Source organism: Chelonoidis abingdonii, chromosome 2, assembly GCF_003597395.2.
Source record: "Chelonoidis abingdonii isolate Lonesome George chromosome 2, CheloAbing_2.0, whole genome shotgun sequence".
In the NCBI taxonomy this organism is placed as follows: domain Eukaryota; kingdom Metazoa; phylum Chordata; order Testudines; family Testudinidae; genus Chelonoidis; species Chelonoidis abingdonii.
This window is the reverse complement of record NC_133770.1, coordinates 114472896-114496399: the sequence shown is the minus strand read 5'-3', so window position 1 is coordinate 114496399 and position 23504 is coordinate 114472896. Positions and strand designations below refer to the sequence as shown.

At 39.5% G+C, this 23504-nt stretch overlaps 1 protein-coding gene across 10 annotated transcripts in view; it reads right to left on the bottom strand.

Moving 5' to 3' along the window:
• FHOD3 (formin homology 2 domain containing 3) overlaps positions 1-23504 on the bottom strand; it is a 1052879-nt gene that overhangs the window by 458381 nt on the left and 570994 nt on the right. For 6 of the 10 annotated variants that reach the window (XM_075062615.1, XM_075062616.1, XM_075062619.1 and 3 more), the window contains 4 exons: positions 22109-22159; positions 17484-17698; positions 9757-10047; positions 2756-3642 (listed from right to left, as the gene is read on the bottom strand). In XM_075062615.1, the coding sequence (XP_074918716.1) occupies positions 2756-3642; positions 9757-10047; positions 17484-17698; positions 22109-22159 (1444 nt within the window). The remainder of the gene's footprint in view (positions 1-2755; positions 3643-9756; positions 10048-17483; positions 17699-22108; positions 22160-23504) is intronic. The other 4 variants (XM_075062617.1, XM_075062621.1, XM_075062622.1 and 1 more) reach the window with 2 other exon arrangements.

The window sequence follows — 23504 nt, the reverse complement described above, 5'->3', positions numbered from 1 at the left end:
CCAAAGCACCTGGCAGCACATGGAGGACAGCGAAGTTTGTGTAGGGCGGAAATGAGTGAGGAGAGTATGGGAATCAACTTGGTTAATGATTTGGAAAAATTAATCAAGCGATTAAAATATTCTAAAATCTTTTATTATAATTTATGGTAAATGTAAAAGGGTAAAAGGCAGACCAGTTCATCAAAATATTGACATTATAAAGTATACAACAAACTCTGTGGAAGTGGAAATATGTTATAACTCTACATTCAGTTCAAGAAATGATTTGTTTTATGGTTCCTAGACAACATTCTCATTCCGTCTGCTCCAGTCCATACTCAGAATGAGCCTTCTATGATAAGATTTCTATTTGCAAGGAAGGAGAGGAGGAGGGGTAATATACCAAGAGTGGAGAAAGCAGAGGAAGTGAAATTAAGCTCAATGTGCCCTAAATTAATCAGATTGGATTTATTTTTAAAATCTGTATGAAATACATTTCAGATCTATATGCACTAAAAATCATTGAGCTAGTCTTGTGTCAGAGATAATTCAATTTAAAATTATAACAACTGTGGAATCTATGTAATTGATGTATTTGTACACCTACTGTTTGCTGTGTAAACATTTTATAAACTGCAGCTATATTATCCACATTACCAATACATGACTATTTTGGCTGAAATGATTACACTCTCAGACAGCTCAGAGTTCAAAGTCAGCTGTACAAATTAGTCAGGCAGACTTTTGATTACAATTTTTTTCTTTTTTTGGTGGGGGACTCAGTCTCTATTGAAGGTGTGAGGTGATAGCCTTGGAAACAGAAGTCTTCTGCTTATACTCAAAAGCAACAGCAAGGTAGGGCAAGCTTCCCTGCACTGATACAACACTTCTCAGCACTGGCCTGGAGGAACAGTCTCTAGGAGTGAGAAAACAGTGCAAGATTTCAGATCTATTCAATCCTTGGCCTACCAGCTGAGTCAGTCAACTGTGATGTGTTCTGCTTGACCAAGAACATCAATATCGACTATCAAACTGCCATTTATAACAATTTCAACTGGATTTGAACCAGTGACCTAGAAATGAAGGACTAGAGATCTAATTCCCAACACCTTGAGCCATCTAGTCTTCTGGATTGTTTGTTTTTGAACATATGGATACTTAATAATTTGTACCAATAATGGAAAAGTAAAATGATGACAGTATTATGTGCTTTTTCAGAATTGTTATAAAACTTGTACTGATGTGAGAACTTAGGCATATGTACAACAGATACAAATTGGCAATGAGTGTTTCTCTTATATGTGGCCTTTTGGTGTATCTTTTATTAGTACTATAACTGGAAAAACATATTGTTTCTCTGATGCCAATTACTGTACTTACATTAATAAATCAAAAACAATACAGTCATGAACAGCAAGGGTTCTAGCTAAGAACTTTTAAAGGTTAACTTTAAATCTCCATTAAATTCAACTACAAGAGACGTCATAAGAGTTCAGCATTAAATGGTTATGTTATCAGCCTTTAAGGTTTATTTTTATGATAATGTTCCTATGAAACACAGAAGTATTAGCAAATCAAGATTTTCTCTCATGAAAATTTCATATTTTCATAATGAAATTTGGATAGTTAAGTTATCTAAGTTAAGGATAAAAAACATTTCTGTGCAAGGTGGCAAAAAAAAAATTATGCATGAAAAGTAGAGAACCCAGGTCATGTTTGCAGGGCTTGGCAATATGACAAAAAGTTCTTTTGACAAGTAATCTTAACACATTTGAAATGGAAAACATAAGAGAGACAATTAACATGGAACCACAAGACTATTTGCACATTTCAAAGCAGAACCATACTTTAATGTTATGACCCTTTCAGGAATAATTCCTAGAATGATTATGAAAATAGTACGAAGATATATTACAGGATATATGTTATGAGAATATATTACAATGATTTCATGTGGTGTCCAGTTATAACAAGCCCTGTTTTGCCTCATCTCCATATATGCTTAACGATAAAGCTTTAAATTTCACTAGCAAGGTAAAAGTAGCCAGATACTCAGATCTGAATTACCTTTCCTTAATGCATGATGCACTTTGGTATCCATGGGGACAACATTTTAAAATGTGGGTGCTTAAAGTTTTTAGGTATCTATAATGATTTGTCAACACTGGGACATTCAGGAAAATTATTCCAAATTTATTTAAATGTGTGAATTTGAAGAGCATTAGTTAAACTGCATTCAAACCCTGTGTGAACACACTCATTCAGAATTATAGTGGCCTTATTTTAGGATAGTTTAATTCACTTTGTAAGTGAATTAAGCCAAATTGAATTTAGGCCACTTTAATTCTGAACCGCAGCACCCACACAGGGACTCAGTATAGTTTAACTAATCCACTTCAAATTCATACCTTTAATTAATTTGGATTAATATTCCTGGATACCCCCTATGTAGACAAACCTATGTTTGAAAATTCTGGCTATGAAGTTTACAATGCGAATACTCCCCAGCTGAAGTGAAATACAAAAAAGTGGTATAGAAATATGATTCACAAGAGCAGTGGCAAGGCACATATATTGTTTGGGGCTCAGCTCTTATTGTCAGTTCATGGAGTGTGTGTCTGTCTTTCTAGAATACTTATGTGCATGAATATGGAACATACATAAACATCTTTGTTAATTTCCTTTGTTTTTTAAACCCTTTAAGCATAAAATATCATCTAAATTAATCTAAAAACAAACTCAAAATTAATAAAAACAAACTAAACATTAGAAATACCTTTGTGATCGGCAGTTCCTTGGATTTAGACTCAAAGAGGTGCTCCAGTTTGGAAGTGTCCACCTTAATGGGTTCCAGTTTCGACCACAGGAATTCTTTACAGCGTTTGTTATTTTTACACTGCCACTCAAATGGCCGTACCTCATTCCAAAAGAGACGGATGGTTTTCTTCTTCTTCATGAATGCTGGCTGACCCCTAGAAACCTGGGGTGACCCTGAACCCTGAGGAGTGCTGAACAGTGGAGGAGGAGCCAATAAATTACCAGAGGGTGGAGGTGGACATCCAAACAAAGGGAGAGGTGGTGGAGGAGGCAAACCCAAAAAGGAAGGTGGAGGTGGGGGAGGGGGAACTAGGGAGTCCCTAGGACCCATATCAGTGTCCAACACATCTACATCATCCTCATCCCCCAAGTCTGTAAAATCCATGTCTTTGATTTTAAGTTCTCTAGGATTAGCCATGAGCTGATCCCAAATGTAATCAGATTCCTTCTTGGGCTGTGCCGGTGTTTTCTCGGGAACCTTTTCATCGAACTCACCCTCAGGCAATACTGTCCCATTGGCCAGCTCAACATTGTTGAATTTTTCTGCAAAGGCTTTCACACTGCCTTGGTTGTCCAGATTTCCAATCTCCATCTTTTTGACATTTTCATCTTTGGCCTGCTTGCTGGCCTGCAGGATAGAGATCCTACTGGCTAGGCTGGTGATTGACTCATCACTTTCCTCCGTCTCCTTCTTTTCCTCCTCCTTCTCCTCCAGCTCTTTCTCCTCTTCATCCTTGGGCTTCTTGTTATGGGCATACAACATATCCAGCATGAACCGTTTGTTGTTGAGAATGTTGCTGCACTGCTCATTCACACCAGCATCTTGAATAGTTTGTGACCATGTACCTGTAATCACACACACAATAAACGGAAAAGCAACAGGGTGTCATGAATCCTAAAAATGGCATTAGAAATGTCTTTGGTGATACATGTACAATTATAGTATGAAACCAGATAAAGGACCTGTCTATACAAAGACTGAATGTGCAGCAAGCTGGGTTGTGAATCTATCTCATGCTGACTGTCCATAGGGACACTGCCAATGTTCTACACAGACTGACAGTGCGCAGCAGATTAGTGCAAGGAAGACTGAAATCACAGGTTGCTGTGAAGTAAATATTCAAGTAGACAAGTCCAAAGTTTCAGGAAATATTTAGAAATTATATGTAATCAATAGCACAGACCTACAGCCTGATTCAGCAAGTTGGTGAGTGTTTCTCTGAGAAGTGCATAGCAGCCATTCAGGCAGTGGAAGCTGAAGGTGCTCAGAACATCTCAGGAAGTACTCAGCGACTCTAAGGACACAGACTAAACTGCTTCTTGGAAGTGCTCTTTTAATTTTATATAGATAAAATAACTGGTTACATGTTGGCAATTGCTCACTGAGGAGTTCTGGCCCACATTATTTTACTGGATACCCAGAATGTCAAAGAATCTGATCATTTATTAGTCCAAAGGCCACACAAGACTGGATGGCACCTGTACCCATTTCCAGTGTCTCTGTGCTTTCTGCTCTGGACTATGACGAGAAGTGGGAGGATGAAAACATTGTCAGAGGGCTGCTCCTGTGGTATTCTTGACATGGCTGGAAACAGGTGTTACTCTACAAAAGAGTGTTTTTCCAGTCTGAGGCCACGTCTATACGACGTGCCATTTCGGCGCGTTAAAATCGAAAGCTCGGAGTTCGATATATCGCGTCTCGTCTAGACAGGGATATATCGAACCCAGAGCGCGCTTACATCGATTCCGGAACTCCACCAAAACAAACGGAGTTCCGGATTCGACATGGCGAGCCGCGCACATCGATTCGGTGCGGTGAAGACGGGTGAGTAACTCGATTTTAGATATTCGATTTCAGCTACGCTATTCTCGTAGCTGAAATTGTGTATCTAAAATCGATTTTCACGCGTCGTGTAGATGGGGCCTGAGGCCAACAGAATTTGGATATCCACCCACCCCATCCTTCTCCACCGCAACCACCACTGGCCAGGGGAGGGCAGCTTTAAACTCTGGCTGTGCTTAGCACAACTCCTGGGTGCTTTGGTCATATTCACCAGGGTGACCTCTGGGGTCTCTGGCAGAGTGAATTGTGCACACAGACTAAAATTTTCAAAAGCACCTAAATAATTTAGGAGCCTAAGTCACATTTTCAAAAATGACTAATGCACTTAGGTTCCCAAGTCATTTGGGTATTTTTGAAAATATTATCTGCTGACCATAAGTACTGACCTGCATTTAAACTACAATCAAACTGAAATATAGTGGCCTCTGCCCACCCCTCAGCAAGATATAACAATACATATTGTATTCTGCAGTATAGAAGTTGCAAAATTAACTAGTGCATGAGACATCATAAATAATTAAAACCAAACAACAATAAAACCATCAAAATAAATGATCAAAGTAGATTGTAGGATGCAGGTATTCTCCTGAACAGCTCTTAACATCTTCACCAACCAGGTGGGACACACTGCAGAAAGTATGTCCAAAATAAATGAGATCTTTTTTCAAAGGGCATTAAATGAGACCAGCCTTATTTCATCTTCAGTATATTTTGCAATTAAAAATAGATTATGAAAATAGTTTTTCAATACTTACCATGATTTTGTTTTTGATTCTTTCTTTCCCTTCCTTACACATTTAATCAATATTTTTTTTAATCTAACTTTTAACATTAACTTTTAGTTGATTTTTGATTACTGCCTTCCTTCTCCTCTTTCCTGGTGTGTGTGTGTATGTATATGTATATGTGTGTGTATATATATATATACACACATAGTTCTGTGGTTGCATTTTCTCTTGAGTATCTTATTTATTTTTGTTTCTCCTTTTACTCTATTGCCTTTTTCTTTGTCAGGATTTTCATGTTAGCACTTTAAATTTAATGTCTTTATCAGTTGACTTATTTTATTTCTATAATCTTAAGCCCCTTCCATCTGCTCTGGTAAGTCTCTTCCTTTGCAAGTTCAGTGGCCACATCAACTCTATGGGCAAGAGACCCAAACCCCAAACTGGTCTAGTTGAATCATTTGTTAAAATTAAATTAAGTTAAAATGGGTTTAAAAATTCACTGTGCATTACGGAGCATACTTCCAACCTTGGAATTCCAACCTGGGTTTCTAATGTTGAATAGTTTATGGCCCCATCCATACTCGCTCTTAACTACATTTGAAGCTGAACCCAAAGTTAAGAAAGATTCAGCTTACAGCAAATGATTTTTGTCCAGGATGCAGGCAGCCCTTATCTTTCTTCACCTTTTACTTTTCTGAACACTCAATCTCTTCCTTGCCTCATTTTCCCATTTGTGACAGATATGGCAATTTCCTGCAGTATCTTTGGGAGATCTTAGTGTATTAAATTTATATATCATTGTGGGCATGGACTGTATGTAATTCCCTGGGGGAAGGTGACCACAGCTCTTCCAGGAACTAAGAACAGTGGGAGGAAATTAGGCAAATTAGCTCAGGTTGAAACTTCCCCAGAGAGCAGGCACCAGCTGGAGAGGTTCACATATACTAGTTCAAACTGGATTCTCCAGAGGTCAACAGACAAGGAAAGGATTTTGTGTGTATATGCCTGATTTTAAACTGAGTCAGGACTTTCTTCCTGATCCAGCAAAGAGACATGACTTCTGTCCAAGTTGGGCCCCAATCATTCCTGGGGAAGGCTGGAAGGACTTTGGTCTACAGAGGCCACATTAGACTGATGGGTGAACCCTGGTAAACTGTTAGCATGAATATAGGAACTTTTATTGTTTTTATATGTTTTCTCTGTAATACTTTTACCTTAAGAATAAATGTGCTCGCTCATAAAGGGCTGTGCTGTAACATATAACTGCCAGCAATTATGCTGTTCATAAGGCTGTGGAGAAAAAGCAAAGCATAGATGCTGGCCTATTTAGCCAGTCTGGCTTACTGGGGATTACCATAGTGTAGGCAGGGAACTGTGACGCCTGTTCAGGAGGGAGAGAGATGCAGATTGGAGTCTAGAGTGGGTACCCTCGAGGGACCACAGAGGGAGGAATACAGGTGCAGTTGCCCTGAGCTGTGACACCCTTCACTGACCCCTTTTCCTCAACATCCCATCTATAGGATTGCTCCCTCACCTCTTCTCTCGCCAAGATTTGCTACTAGATTTTTCTGAGGTTGCCTCCCAAGAAAATTTGATCTCCTCCAGACTCTCCTCTTCCCCTTCACTATGGATTTCACAAAGACCAATTCCTAACCAGATTCAATTGCCGAAAGACTTCAGAACTGTCCAAAATTTCCCAGACTCCACTCTATACATGCCACAAGATTTGGTCTCCCTCTAGATTCTCACCTTCTGTGTCTTCCTAGATTGATTCCTTTCCAGTAGTGCTCACTCAACATTTTATAATAGAGTTTGGAGTCCCATTTTAGGCTCTCAAGATCTACTTCATTCTTCACTAGCCAAACAAGATTATTTCTGCAAAGCCTCCTGCTGTTGCCACTTCTGTAGATATTGCTGCCTCCTCCCCCATGCATCCCTCGCATGCTACTTCTCCTGGCTACTGCTTTGCAGTGCTCCCTAGGATGAGAGGGGTTGGAAGAAGCATAGATCAGTGTGTTTGATGCTAAGGAAGGAGGAGCCAAAAACTAAACACTTCATTTCCTTGCCCCTGCTGTGTCTGGGCAGGCACAGCAATGTAATCCATGAATGACAGCTCCTTTCCTGGAATCTGAGAACTGTCTGACAAAGCACAAAACCCTAGGAATGCAAAAATAATTCATGCAGACCGAGTACTCTGCACGATTTCTAGTTCTGCATTTGCTCCCTTACCAACTAAATTGCAAACTTTAGTAAATCACAACACATTAGGTCTCTCAACCGACGAGCCTTTACTATAATGCTGAAGCCTATTTCATTAAGCTATAGTACAATATGAAAATAGTACTGCAGCAGTGTATGAGAAATGGATTCAATGCGACAAGAAGTTACAAGTTGGAAACAGCTAGGACTAAAATGTGCTGAGCGTGAAAAAAAATGCGTAACCCATTCGCTCCTCGTTTACATTTGGACTATGCGACAGCGTGATGAGAGCCACAGTCTGTTTCATAACCAGTACAGTTTTTGCTGAACACCAGCTGAGTAATCTGCAATACTGACAGTTGGCAACATCTTGTCTGCTTGAAGAGGAGGAAGCAGAAGATAGTCTCCATCCCCTATGTGTTAAAGCCTTTCATCATCTACTCTAAAATAGAGGCTCTAGCTGCCTTACATTGGTGGAGAAAAGGGAAGAGAGTGTTAGCGTGAGCTTTTATGATTTATTTCCTGTGCTGGTCCCCTCACAACCCACTAAGCAATAGCACTGAAGGTGCAAGCAACACCTCCATTCCTAGAAGCTACTTTTCATTATCTGCACTATAACACAATCTCTGTTGACCTGAAGACAAGGGATCCAAATTTATGATAAGACTGTCCTTGAAACTGACTGTGCCCTTCTCAGGTGGAACTGCTGTCTCAAAGAGATAAGTTTGTTGGGACTAAATCCTCAACTCATCTTTTATGTTTATATTTTTATACAGACATTTATCTATCCATCTTCTTCAAGGGTATAATGGTATTCATGGAGCCATATACCTGCCTTGACCAGTGACATCAAGGAGAGTTCGGTACACTGAAGAAAAGCTGATGACCCTTAAATAGTGAACAATAGTGAACCTGTAACATTTTCATAACATATTGCTGTAAAAAAAGAGATGGGGTTTGCCACCACAGGCGATTTTTAAATCAATACTGCATTTTTTAAAAAAATTATATGCACTAGTTCAAAAAGAACTATTTGAGGGAAGCTCTGTGGCTTTTGTTACACACGAGGTCAGACTAGATGATCACAGTGGTCCCTTCTGGCCCTGTAATCTATGGACAAAAATGTGAATGTCTGAAGGTTGGCAATTTAACCAACCAGACATGATGTCCGTGATTCCAAACAATTTCTATTTCATCAGGAAAGAGTGATTATATACTTCTTATGTTATGATACTTAATTTATTTTAATATCTAAAATGTTCCATTTAGAATAGTGCATGCCATTGCAGTGCCTCAATAAGATTTAGAGGCCATGTTAATTATATTATAGCTATTAATTCAAGAGTAAACAATTGTATAAGAATCAAATTACTAAGGGCCACAATCTACCATTTAGTCACTGGCATAGGCTGCTGGCCACATGGAGTTGGACCTCCCAGGAGGGAATTTTAGGTGGCACAACTCCTCCCCTAGCAGGCTGGGGCATAGGGTATGTGTGCAGGCAGTGACATCCTTTAAGTGTACCTGGTGGTTCATCCAGCCATTATTGTGGGCTACTGTGGAAGTGTTCCCTTTAGGACAATGTTCTCCTTATGCCTTCTCCACCCAAGCCATGGTCAGCATTTCTAGCTCTACAGTCAGCAACTTCAAAAAAGTGTCTCCCTGAATTTCTGATACCTGACCAAGACAGGAATGATGGAAGAAAAGAAAGAAATACAGCACCTGGAGAAGCACCTCACCTAATTTCCTATAGTATTAACATTATGGCTACCAGTCACGATAGTGAACAGCGTGGAGACAGGCATTCGCGATCTCATGACAAACTATCTTAGGGCATCTCATACCATTGGAACATCCAACTGAGTTCACTGAGCTTTGGATGCAGGTTAGTGGCAGGATCAGTCTCTAACTAGTTAGTAAATTAACTGTTGAAAGAAAAAAGCGGTCTTGATCAGAGGGAAATCTTATTTTACTAAGGCCTGATTCTTCTGCCACTCTGCACACATAACCCCATTGAAGTCAATGGAGTTCCACAGACAGAGAGCAGATATGGATTTGAACCATAAAGGAAGAAATACTAATGAAGGACAGGCTGAAAGGTTTGTTAATTGATCAGTTTTACACCAAAGCACCTGATTTAACATGTTCTTTATGGGAAAGCCTGCATTTATTGAAAAAGCTTCAATTTACCAGTTTCATTGTCACTGGTTAACTTGTCCTCTCTTTCTTCCCTCTCTAAAGTGCTGCTTGCTGAGGATATGCTGGATGCAGAACAGTTGTCTTTTTCGTTCACTTCCTCATTCTGCCTCTCTTTTTCACTGAGTATTGCACTTTCTTCTGGCTCTCGCACAGGACCTTGCTCCACCTCACTCTCTGGTCCCACCTCTGTAGCCTGTGGTGTCTCCGTTCCCTGCTCGGCCTCTGCCTCAGTTTCCTGTTCTGGTTCTGGCTCAGGTTCTGGTTCAGGTTCACTGGCACTCACTGGTGGAGAGAACAATGGAGAAAAAGATTCACTTAACAACAATTTCTCTTGGTCGTCTAGACTCACCCGTCCAACTGAGCAAGATGTGAATTTACGAGTGATTTTTTTGTCCATGGAGAGTCTAGTTTTATGAGCAAGAGACTGCTGATCACTGTGTGAAGACAGAACCAAACATGGGTGCAACTTGGCAAGTCTTGTTTGATTTATGTTTGCTTACAATCTGAACCTAATCCATAATTTTTTACTTATACTTCATTGGAAGTTTGGTTATTGTGGTCACAGAAAGAGTCGAATCATCAGAAAATAGGCATCCAATCCATGTCTAGCAATGAAAGCTCAACACACAGACTGAGCTACAAGGAATGAGTTAAACAAAAAAGTAAGTGGAGAGTGTCTTGTAGTTGAATCCCCTTGGGTTTCTGAAGGAATTTTTATGTTGACTTCTTTTTCACCTGATGTGAACAGCTTCAACAAAAAGATACAATCGTTAGTTTTATAAATGGCACAGTCTGGAAATGACAGTGTCATACAAATTTGGTTGACAGAAAGCATATGTTTTTCATGCATATTTACTTCAGAATAGCCACATCAAAACTGAACTGAGCTTCCAACTGCTTGGCATATGGCATAAATTTAGCTTCCAATTGGATGGCATATGGCATAAATTTAGCTTGTAATTGGTTGGCAGATGGCATACATTGTTGATGGTGCACTTGGTTTCCTCCTTCTTGCTTTATCACTGACACAGTGAAATCCAGTCATTCACCTTACAGTTTTCAGCTAAACCAGCAGATTTTCACATGCAAGATTTTTTTGTTATGCTGCGAAGACACTGGAAAGCATCCATACATATTCACATCAAGCAGCCTACAAATCTTGGCAAATTGAAATGGCCATGCAAAAGTGATGAAAATGTACATGCATATTAGGTCCACACAGTTTTCGCATCACCTCTGTATTAAATCTTGTGCAAGATGGTTGAACTACAATACCTTAACCATATCAGGTTTTCCCTCTTGTTGCTTACTTTTCATTTACAATATTGCAATATACACTTCAGGCCCTGTAATGGCTTCTGGATTCAGTTACATATGACATGACATATTCTGAGAACTAAAGAGATTAGAATTCAATTGAGCCTTTGGGTGAGAGAGTGTAACAAGGAAGAGGGACCTAAAATTTCAGTCCTCTAGAGCAGTGGTGGGCAACCTGCAGACTGTGGGCCACACATCGCCCATCAGGGTAATCTGCTGGCGGGCCGTGAGACAGTTTGTTTACACTGACCGTCCACAGGCACAGCTGCCCACAGCTCCCATTGGCTGGGAACGGGGAACTGTGGCCACTGGGAGCTGCGGGAGGCTGTGCCTGCGGATGGTCAATGTAAACAAACTGTCTCATGGCCCGACTGCGGATTACTCTGACGGGCCACAGGTTGCTCACCACTGCTCTAGAGAGAAGGTAAATGGATTTAGCCTTTGAAGGCAAAAACCCAAAATATTGGAGGTAATGAGGATTCTTTAAGTTTCTCTCATTCTCAGTGCAAAGGCATTTTACATCCTGAGACAAAAATCCAGCCATGTTTTCTAAGAATGCATGCTTGTACATTTTATTAAGCCTATCTTTATCTTTCTGTGAAGCATACCTTTCCAAATCACATCACTAAACCAGATAGTGTTCAGTAATGTCCTATTTCACACTGCCTACAAAGCATAATTTTTGCCTTGTAAATGTTAATGCTAAGAGTGAAGTCCTGATCCCTTGAAGTCAATGGGGCCAAGATCTATCTAATCCTCTGCATCATATCTAAGGTGTCTCACACCCATGCATTACCCAAGAGAAAATCAGTATTATATACAGAGCAGATCTAGTGCTATTAACTGGCCAGATAATTTGAACCACAGAGCGTACGTGAGCCATAGCTTCCAGAACATACTATCTCTTTTCAAGGCAAGGCAGAAGTACAATACTGCTAAGATACAACCTTAAGTGTCTTTAAGAAGTCAGGCTGTGTCACATAGCTGGGCACTGAATTAATATGATACTGAGATATTTGAGACCTATGATTTTGTCACATTGTAATGATCACAACATACAAAAGACACGACTGTCATCAGCTAACCTTTATACAATTGGCACATGGAATAGAACTTTCAATCTTTCTCTCCAAAAGAGTTGTTCTCTGATGACTGAAAAGAATAGCTTCTCTAAAAAGAAGGGAACAGTTGAACACTTGGCCAGATCTGACATTATTTATGATACCATGGTCAAGAGATTGCATCAGAAATTTTAGTTTAACAGAGGAAAGAATTGGGAATATCTGATAAATATTTAGGAGCAGAAAAAACTAAACAGAAAATAGCTTAGAAGAGCTTTTATATTTTCTGTGTAATAGATGGAAGTGGTACATTAACACAAGCCAATATATAACTAAGTGTAAATAGCAATATAGTATAGACTCTTGGAGTACGTTATTTATCTCTTTCCTAGTTCAGGGAGTCCTTAGTATTCCGCATTTCTGGCATTATAATACACAGAACAGCACTTCCAGAACAAAAGATTGAAGCGCTGTTACTCAACCGCTTTGACGGCGTCTCTCTAGCCTTTGAGATAGTGTGATGATCCAAGATATATCGAAACAACATAAGTAATAACATAAATCCACCAAAACCTCTGCCAGTGAAACTCAAAAATACTAAATATTCAACACGCACTACAGAGAGAATACAAATATTGAGCTCACCATATATCTGTCTCTTGCATTTGCACTATGTGATAAATGTAATGGTCATGTTGATACTGGAGAGAACATATGCGATAAACTCCATTTTCAGCAGATGTCTATTTGTTACTTATGTGAAATGAATTGTTGGTTTCAGTCCAGCAACTACTGGACCAGTTTTCACATCAGAAAAACTACCATGACAATTGGCAATCTTGCTGGCAGACACAGCATAGAGACTAAGACTAAGACCTTATCTACATAAGCGATGTAAGTCAATCAAAGTTACCGTAGTAAAGTTTTGTAACTTAAGTCAACGTAACTTACAATGACTTAACGTGGTGTCGACGGGAGACTCTCTATGGTCAACATAGCTTCTGCCTCTTGTTGAAGTGCATTAATTAAGTCAACGGCAGAGCGCTCTCCCATCAACTCATCGTGTCTTCACCGAATCTGCTAAATTGATGCCCAGTGCATCGATCGCAACCACACTGATTTAGCCCATAGTGAAGACAAGCCCCAAAAGAGTAACCATCCTCTGATCCCTATAAGTGAGCCCTCCAGATATGTGTTGAAGCATTGTGGAGGGCCAAGGCAAGGAAGCACGCACTGCCACACCAATAGCATTGCATTTAAAATTATGCTTCTGACATGAGGGATTTGGTTAAAAGAGGAAAGACTTTGATTTAAATTTGGGCTAATGGAAGCAAAGTAGGTTTTACTGAAGTATTGGAAGTGCAAAATCACTGCGATCATCATCATCATCATCATGTTCCTATTATGTCTCTGGCTTTTAGGGCAGTGATGAAGCTCCTCCACTCCTGTTTGTTTCTGGCAAGTCTTTCAATGGTTCCCCAGCTGTGCCCCAGGCTTTTCAGCTCAGCTTCCAAAGGTCTTCACCATGTTGTTTTCGGGCGGCCTTGTTTTCACTTGCTACTCTGGTGACGGAACCAGTTTCCAACCGAAGCATGACTGATCCATCTCCAATGCCTCCTGACAATGATGATGCTGACATCCTTTTGGCTGCACTGTGTCAGCAGGTCTCAATAAATCACTGTGAGTGGAGTTATCATGTTATCTCAGATTCATTTTGTGTGTGTTTGTGTGAGTGTACAGTTCTTGTCAAGACTGAGTTGAGTTTACTAGTGGTTATGGAATGGTTATAACTTCCCTTTGGCAGCATTTAAATCATTTTCCTTCTATCAAAATTAAATTAACAATTAAAACAAATTGGTTGAATAAGGTACTTTCTTTAAATGAATGGACGTTTGGGGTAGATATACTAGCAGGAGGGAGTCTGAAGAGGTTTTAACATGCATGGTGTTTTGTATCTTATGTCTGGCTATCTTTCTGCTGAAAATGAAATAATATAAGTTTACTACAGGAAAAAAGAAAAGTGAGGCATTCCCGGAGGAGCAAATACTGGAGTTGCAGAGTTCCCAAGAAGTTATGAAACCCCACTACTGTCAAGTTCCAAGACGAAAGCTGTGAGTGCTGAACAGCAGGTGTTCAGATTTCCATTGTTGCTGCTGTTGAAAGAGTAATCGGCACTGTGTGTTTCCGAAGTAGAAGTAAGGAAGCTGAATTTCTTAAAAAAACCTAAAAATTTTTAGCTGTATCCAGGAGCCTAACATAATTCAGATGAACTGCACTGTATAAGACTGTTAATGTACACAGTCCTATCTTCTGTCACCCATCCTAAATGTATGTCTAACTTTAGGAACACCAGTCTCACTGTAACACCCAGATCTCATTCCTTAATGGCTTCTCCTCAACCTACTCTAAATCCCTCTCTCCCAACCCTGCCCCCTGTAATTCCACCAACTCACAACGGTGGCTGGCAAGAAGCTGCAGACATCATCTGATTTCTCTCTGGACTCATGGCTCTCATCCTGCCTTGCAACTGCTTCTGTTTTCGGCACTAGAAGGGAAATAGACTAGTTGACCTCTCTAGACCCTGTTATTCCCACAGATGCTGCCTTCTTATCTGATCAATTCAGGGGATGCTTTGTGAGCTTAGAGGAGTAGCCAGCAGGCAGACATATGACAGGACAGGTGACAAATGAGCCACTAATTGTCTCCTGACTTTATTGACAAGTTAACACAAAATAAACAACAAGCTCAAGCTTAAGAGCAGGTTTGGCAGTTCTTGAAATTCCACTCTTAGGACAGCTCACCTGAGTCTGATTTCTCTGATCAAGTAGGCTACTGCCATCTCCATCATATTCAGCAAGGCTCTAATCTGGCAAACACTTCCGCACATGCTTAGTTAATTTTAAGCATTTGACTATTCCCATTCCCTTCAATGGGCCTACTCATGAGTCTGAAGTTAAGTATACATGCAGTGTCTACAAGATCAGGCTCTAAATCAGCATCTCCTTGCAAGAGTTCAAACATCTGCTAACAGTGTGGGTCTGGAGAAGAAGCTGGTCGTACTGTTTTATACCTTCCCCACTAGAGCCTTGCCCACCCCATTTCTCCTCTGCACAACCCATTTCAGATCCAACCACCGAAGAACCCTGTGATTGCCAGAACACCTGGTGTCTCTAACAACTGTGGCACTGGAGCTCGTGCGAATCTTTCTTTTTAGTTACACAGGGGTGTTGCACCAAACCAAAACTTGGGAACTTAGCAAGACTGCACATCTCCCCTTAATCACACACAGCAAATAAAAGAATCCAGCTGATAATGAACACATTTCTTTGCAGGATTGTGTCTTACAGTGCATAGAATGTAGCACATGTTTTCCTTCTGCAATTTTCTCTTTGCTTGGGAAGAAGCAGTATCTTATGGTTAAAGCATTAGACTGGGATTCAGGGAGAGCTGAGTTCCTACATCTGCCTCAGTCTCCCTATATGACCGTATGCAGGTCAATGTTTTCAGTTTCCCCATTCATAAAATAGGGCATATAATATTTCCTGACTGTGGAGGGTTGTTGTGAGGCTACATTCATTAGTGTGTGTGAGGTGGTCTGTGAACATGGCATGAAAACTTGCACACAAAATGTCAGCCAGTCTAGTGCTGTCCAGTTCACAGCAGCCTGGGATGTTTGCCACCCTGCCTCACTTGCCAAACCCCCAATGCTGCCTTCCTGCTGTGGACTGAAGGCATGAGACAGCAATCCTTACTCAGGTAAAACTCCCACTGAAATAAATAAATTTCAGGGCCCATATACTGATGCTGTCCTAGCTACCTGAAGAATGCCCAGAGCTGCCTTCTGCCAAATTTTGTCTGCTGCTGCACTGCCCACCTCCTTTGTGCCAGCCGTTGCTCTGCCCACTAGCCCAGTTCCCAGGTACTATCTTTTGGCTGCCCCATGTACACTTGTTTTTTGTTAGGTGGTTCACTTCAGATACCCTGGGCACCTGCTGGCTGTCTACTGATAGCCTCTCTATTGTCCAGCTGCCTGGAGTTACTCTTTGCACCTGTTCTAACTACATGCTCCATTTTATCCTGTCATTTTTAAAATGCTTCAAGGGGAAATATGTTAAAATAATCATCATAAAAGAGATACTTCTTCCTTACCCAGTTGTGAAATCCTAATGGTGGAAAAATCTAGCTCATTTGCTCTAAAAGCAATAATGGATTTGAAGAACTAGGATTTTAAATATTTTGAAAGACAAACATTACCGTAAAATATCCATATTTTCTGAGCAATTATTCCAAAGAGACTTGTGGGGGCTCTACTATCCAAAGAAATTGGTAGTGTAATTATGAAATGATGTAAATTCAAACTAAATATTTAATGCTATGAGACCAAATACACCCAAAGTCAAAGTGCAACCTCAGTAATCTTCTTTCACAGTTGTATTGCTTTACAACATGCTTCAAAGCCATGATACCCAATAAAACCAAGTAGCACAAATTATAGAAGCATTAATCACCAATAGCATGTAGTAGGAAATCAAATCAAATAAAAGAAAATGATGGCAATAATTCATCCACAACATGCACAGAGGCTCCCACTGTTAATGCAGCGTCACGTGGTAAGAATATACATCTCTGTAAGTTTGGGATTTTTTGGACAGAGGGACACATGATGCAAGTGGTGGAATGATGTGCATGCATAATATCACTTTGGACACCAATAAATTATCTGACAACAAACAACATAAAATACTAATTATACTTTCCTTCTTCCTAATTGCATTTGATCCCCATTATTAGTTTTGCTACAATTTTATTTTTTTTTGTGTGCATTAAAAATAACCAACAATGTTCCCCCTTAAATTCAATATTTCTTCTATTTGTCACATTCAGCCTGTGCTATGCTGGAACGTTATTATTATAATCTTGGCATTCAGCAGTTGCATTTCTTTCAGAGAATCCACATAAGCAAAATGTGTTGGCAGGAGCACTATTATTTCAGTATTCAGTAACTACTGATATACAAGGAACATGATGGTAAAATCAGATCCTCTGCACGCTGCATTTTATAATCGTTTTGTTCTAATAACAATGGGCAATAATAATAACTATAAGTAATAACAACAATGAATTATAACATATCCCTAGCATGAGTAGCTCAGAAGGCATTTGAGAAAGCAAGAGAAAAATGCAGTCAGACAGCACAGACTAATCTGTCGAGTTACGACTCTTGAAATGAGTTGTGGCACCCTAGAGCTTATATTCCTGTATTTATGCACAAAAAACGTGTTTAACAGAAAGACGCAATGACAAAATTAGCTCCTTCTCCCCATTCTCCCTTGCACTCACCTTCAGGGGGCTGAGGGGTCCCACGGGGTGTTGAAGGGGTCTTCAGCTCCTCCTGGGACTCTACGGATGCTGGGCTGATGCACTTGGGAATGGGAGAGGATGGGGCTGAAGGAGAGCTCAAGTTCAAGGACAGCTCGCTTCTGCCTCGGCATATACTCCGACTCTTCAGCTCCTTCTCATACTCCTCAGCTGCTAACTTCTCCAAGTATTTGTATCTGAAAGTTAAATTCCAAAGGGTTTCCGTAAAGAAAGAGAAGCCAGTGGTTGATGCTTGTTTAGGGACGAAGCACCTGCAGAGAATGAACTGACTTCCTGACACAAGGATTACAGTGCTACACTGACTGCTGGGTCAGTCTGCCAGTAAAAGTGCACCACAGCAAAAGATATTAACCAAAAAAATGTTAAATTGCTCATGACAAAACAAAAAATGGTATCATTACACAATCCTCAGATATTGTATCCTGTCTACACAGTCCTGCCTTCCTCCTTTTTGGAAGCATTTACCTGCTCCCTCTTCCAGTCCCTCCCCCAAAAAGCCCCCCCAAAACCCAACCTCCTAAACTGATGCAAATAGCGAAAGTCCCAGATTTGCTGCAGGGAGAGGGAAAGTGTTCAGTCTAGCAGACAAAAGCAGCTCTCCCTGAAAATAATACCAATAATAAATTTTTGGACTGAGGACTATCTAAGGCTCTCAACCTGCTTCTATTTGCTCTAAGAGCAATGCACTGGAATTCACTTTGTTCTCTCCAGAGTCTACAATGGAAACTTTTCTTTTTTTTATTCTAAAAAATTTTTCTGCCGGACTCAGACATCCAATAGCTTGGACCTGACGTCACATATAGTTTATTCATCAAAGTCAGTTTAAAAGAACAAAGATACATCTGTTTTGCATTTTAGGCAGGCAGAACTCACTAACTGTTTATTAAGACCAGCTACCAATCATATTCTTCATACTGTGCTTTATACATTTGGACCAAAATAACTTCGGAATATGTGCCTCTTCCAGATGTCTGCTAATTTTATCCACCATTATTTGCTCAGGAATAAATTTATGAATACAGCTGTAACAGGTTTCTGACTCTGTCTTACCCACAAGTGAGCTGTTAAACAGGTTAATCAAGACTACTGCCTACGTCCCTCAAAGACTATGTGGTCATCCTCCAATAACCCACTGCTGTAAACACATCATAACAAGGAACAGCCCCTTCCCCAATCCTGCCTCCCTGACAGGCAGAATTAATGTACACGTATATATTAAATTCAGTAAGGGTAAAGGAAATCAGCCAGATGTGGTAACAAACATGCTTAGTGCATTTAATAATCACACACACACATTCACAAGCATAACTATACAGCATATAAAGATGTCTTTGAAGAGCACTTCTTGTGTTTTCTGATGCAAGTTGCATTATTATAAACCACAATAATGAAGAACAAAGTTATTTTCTTTTATTCCTCTGGAGGTATAGGCATGATTTCAACTGAGATTTTGCAGGAAAAGGAACCCCTACAAACTTTGGATGAAAATGTAACAAGACACATACTTGTATGGTTATAAAATAAGAACTGTTTACAGTTCTAGCATGAAGCCAATTCTAAAGAATGATTTTTTTCCAAAAGAAGAGAAAGCCCTTCACAAACATTATCATGGTCTTTTGTTACACAGTTAATGAAACCAGCCCTTATTTTAACCGCAGTCAGTCAGGTATTCAGCCTTCCCTCTCCCCACAAACTGAGCAGATGGAACTTCAGACTCATAAAGAGATGTTCAAATAGATCGCTCAGCTAATCCAGGTACAGAACAGCTGGCTGCAATGAAGTTTTCTGCAATGTGCCAATGCACTACAGAAACGATCTGGACTGATCCTCCATAACATGGGGAACTACGATATTTTATTGTCCTCTGCTCTTTTTCAGCTATTTTAACTTTTTTGCTTCTGTGGTTTTGTGCTGCAGAATTAAATTCACCAGGAAAATAGCAGCCTGTCAACATACACAACTGTATCTAGTCAAAATGAACTCATATAGCAGCACATGGCATTACACAACAAACTGAAGATGGAGAATATTCAGATTTAAGGTTCACGTGTATACTGGGTAACTCAGGGCATTAGTAAAGGTCTATATGGAGCTTTATACCAATAGGTAACAAGTATGAATCTAAACCAAAAGTTGTTTCCATTTCACATTTTTTAAGTGAGTTATGTTAAATGAGTGGATGGTTTCAATTCAGTTGCTAGTGAGCAGGTATCTATATTATCAAATGCACCATCACTTTAGCTTTCTTGTTAGCAGTCTTATGAAAACCATGGTTTGAACGTGTATAAAGAATGAACTACTGTCTCTCTCCTACATGTGGTTCTTCCAGTCCAGGGTTGAGGCACTGCTGCCATCCATGCGTTCATGTTCCTTTAGGTCAGGGCAACTTGCAGTGCCAGTGCTCATGCTGAACCTGTTGTATGGCTAAAAGGCAGCAAACCCCTAGGTTGTCAGTTTGGTATGTTTCATGAGCAACTAATTCCACTTACTTTATTTAAGAGAATAAAAATGTAATCTGAAGTTTTCTAGATCTGTGAGCAGTGCCCTGGAAATTCTACATGACCCTCTGTTTCAGCAAAGTCACCAGATATAGGTCAGGATAAGAACAGGAACATTTCCATTTGAACTGTAAACATCTAGGAAAGGTTCTGGGAGTGTTCCTTTGCAAGGACATTTTAAAATTATCATTGCAAACTATCTATCAAACACAAAAATACATGAAAATAATGTTGCTGATTCATGCTTGCAAAACCAAGGAAATGCAGAGTTAAATTTTTACTTCCTCATTAAGGTCCTGATCCAAAGCCCAATGAAGTCAATGGAAAACTTCCCAATGATGTCAATTGGCTCTGGCTCAGGACATAAATTACCATAGGTACTGCATACAGGGGCTCATATAATATCTTATACTACACAAGACTGCTCCAAAAACCTGGAGAAATTTAGACAATGGGGGATTTCAGCAGAGCTTTTTGTGCTTATTTTGTTCTAATGTGGGATATATGTTTGCAAAATAGCCCATAAAAGTGCACAGTTATAAGCTGTCTGATGCAAAGGACTTTATTAAAAAAATTACATAAGGCCAATGCAATGGATGACTGATGTTTGACAATACATTTACGAACTGTCTAAGAGAGATGTTTCTTTCCTTTTCATAAGAAGGAAATAAAAGTTTAGCTTTTCATCTGAAGATATATACACATCAAGATATATTGCTAATGACTAGTAAAATTGGCCCAGGCAGCATAGAAAAGATGCCCTGCTGGTGAACATTTCCAAAAAATACTCCAGCTTACTTTAGCATGTTCCATTACAACTTGAAAATGCCGGAGAACTCACTTCTAATTTGTTTCAAATCTAGCTGACCAGCAGGATTGCGGTAAAAGTTTTTACCCAGCTACAGTCACTGTTTGGTGCTTATGCAGTCAGATGTGTTTCATTTCACAAGATGCTTTAAATGGCTGTATTTTTGGCTATAAAAATGAGGGACAGCACATCAGCCTCTGTTTGATTTTAGAAACATCAAAATCATTTTTAATAATGGCCACTTAGCCACAATAGAATTGCTGCTGGATCAGACTCTAAGTTTGAAGGAGGAAATTGCCTCCCGTGTGATGATTTGTATTGCCAGAGATAAATCTACCAGTTAGATGATTTCTTCACATTAATGTAATGAAATATAATTTTTAAAGGATTCCATGGGTCACTTTGTCTAGCAGTCTCTCAATGGTAAGGATGCTGCACATTTACGCAAAACAGAATTGTAGCATTCTTGATTTTTTCTGTCTGTTATCTGGTTAGTAACATGCACATTTTACAGATGAAAACAAGAATTCCATCTAGCCTTTAATAACCACTGTTGAAAAGGGAGGTTGAACTACTGGAAGACAAAGTCTCTTATCTGAGTGCTCCTGGAGAACTTGCTTTCATGGGCGTAGGAACCTAAATGCTTAGTACAGTATTTCTCAACCTTTCCAGTGCCTAATCTTTTATTTAGAGTAAAAAAAATTGAAATTACCATTATATTTATTATGAAAGAATAAAAAAATCATCAATACTAACAATGTTAAGCCTATATAATTTATTTGTGTGTTTTGAGTGGTTCTGAGAAAATACTGGACCTTGAAGGATAAGGGTATGCTGGGAGTGGGGGAGTGAGAATTTTTTTGATAACCAATTTTCTTTGCTTTAGATAATAAAATTTTCAGTGGCTCATGACCTCCCCTGAAGATTTGTACCCATCGGTTGAAAAACACTGGTTTAGAAGAACTAAAACCATACTAATATTTGGGCAAATTTCTGATTCAAATGTAATACTTGGTATTATTTCCCAAATCAACAGATAAAAGTTATGTCAATCCACCACTCCCATGCCTACCAGTCCTGATACAGTCTTATTTATTCCTACACCCATGATTGGACTCATTGTTTGTTTTAGAGAAAGTATAATATTTTTAGAGGTTTCTTTTTAAATAAAATTGTCCCTTGCATGCCTGGTTAAAAGTGTACTTAAATAGCCAACAGCCACATAATAATGGACATAATAAGTGGAAAGCAACTGAAAGCAGAAAGCAAAAGGTACAAACCTCTCTTCTCTTGCTTGCCTTAGTTCCTCTCTTTTGTCTAAATAATCACGGCTTAAGTTGCAGAGAAAATCAAAGAATAAGAAGGAACAAGAATAAGGAAGGTAACAGATGTAAATAATAAGAGAGATAAACCGCTAAAACCAAGACACTTAAAGGTAATGAAGACTGACTATCTACACTGAAGACATTTGCATCCACTCTCTGAATAAATGTGGAAGAGGGTGTATGTGTGTTCAGACGTACAGAGATACACTACATGTCACCATCATGCCAAATATGTACAGTGGGGAAGGATACGAAGCATAGAATAAAAATGGCCAACTTTGAATTACAGGCTTAGAAGCCCAAAATAGAATTTCTGGCACATAATTCTATGTTTGCCTATTATTTTTCATGGCCCTGACTTCTGGACAAGTTACAAGTCCTCAAATGCCACTACTTACATCTGTCCTCACATTTCTGCTATTCTTTCTCCTCCAGTTCCTCTTATTCTCTCCTCCCACAAGTAACTCTTTTCTTTCACTTTTGCCAGATCAACTTTGCCTAACACTTGGGGAGTGTAATTACTGGGTGTGATGTTCCACCCATGATTTTTATTGCTGAAATGTTCTTTATATTATTTGCAGCATGTTTATCTCATAGGGTTATATAAGAATTGTAGAAGTTAGAAGTCCTGTTAGAGCATCTAGCCCACTCCTCTGCTGATGCAAGATTGTTCCCTACGGTCCATTTCATAGTGTTTCGTCAAGTGGTTAGACAAAACTGAGGGGACTTTCATCTCTCAGCCTATAAGACCTCAGTGCCAGGAAGTTTTCCAGGAATCTTCCACTTACTGAACACATCCCATTATTTCTCTTCATAGTCTGTGTATCAAATGAAATAATTACTCACCATCCCTGGGGCATGCACCAATCAATCATCTGAAGACAGTTATCATGCCCCTTCCTTAGCACTCACATTCAGATGTCACTCGTAAAAATTTGTCAAATTGTATATATAGAAAAAGATACTTAAATATACACACTATTCTCTAGACCACTGGTTTCTAATCCTTAAAAAAGGAGAATCCCCTTCAGGAGAATGAAACCAATCTAGCTCCTCTTCAATCCTACCATGTGTTGTTAATGCTCTACCCCAAATGAGCAGTCACTCAGAGCAGATGGTGAAGATCTTCATAATATGATACTTCCTTGCTTACATGCTTTGATGAAATAGTCTATAATGCTGACATTCATCATTGGCATTGGAATTAGCACCCACTGAAATGAAAAATGCAGTGCACATCTTACAGTTTCAGTCTCTCTGCAAACTAAAGACATCATCAACGTGTTTGTTACACATTGGTTCGTGGTTTCTATATTTTCTTTGCAACCCTAACAGCTAGAAGACTAATGTT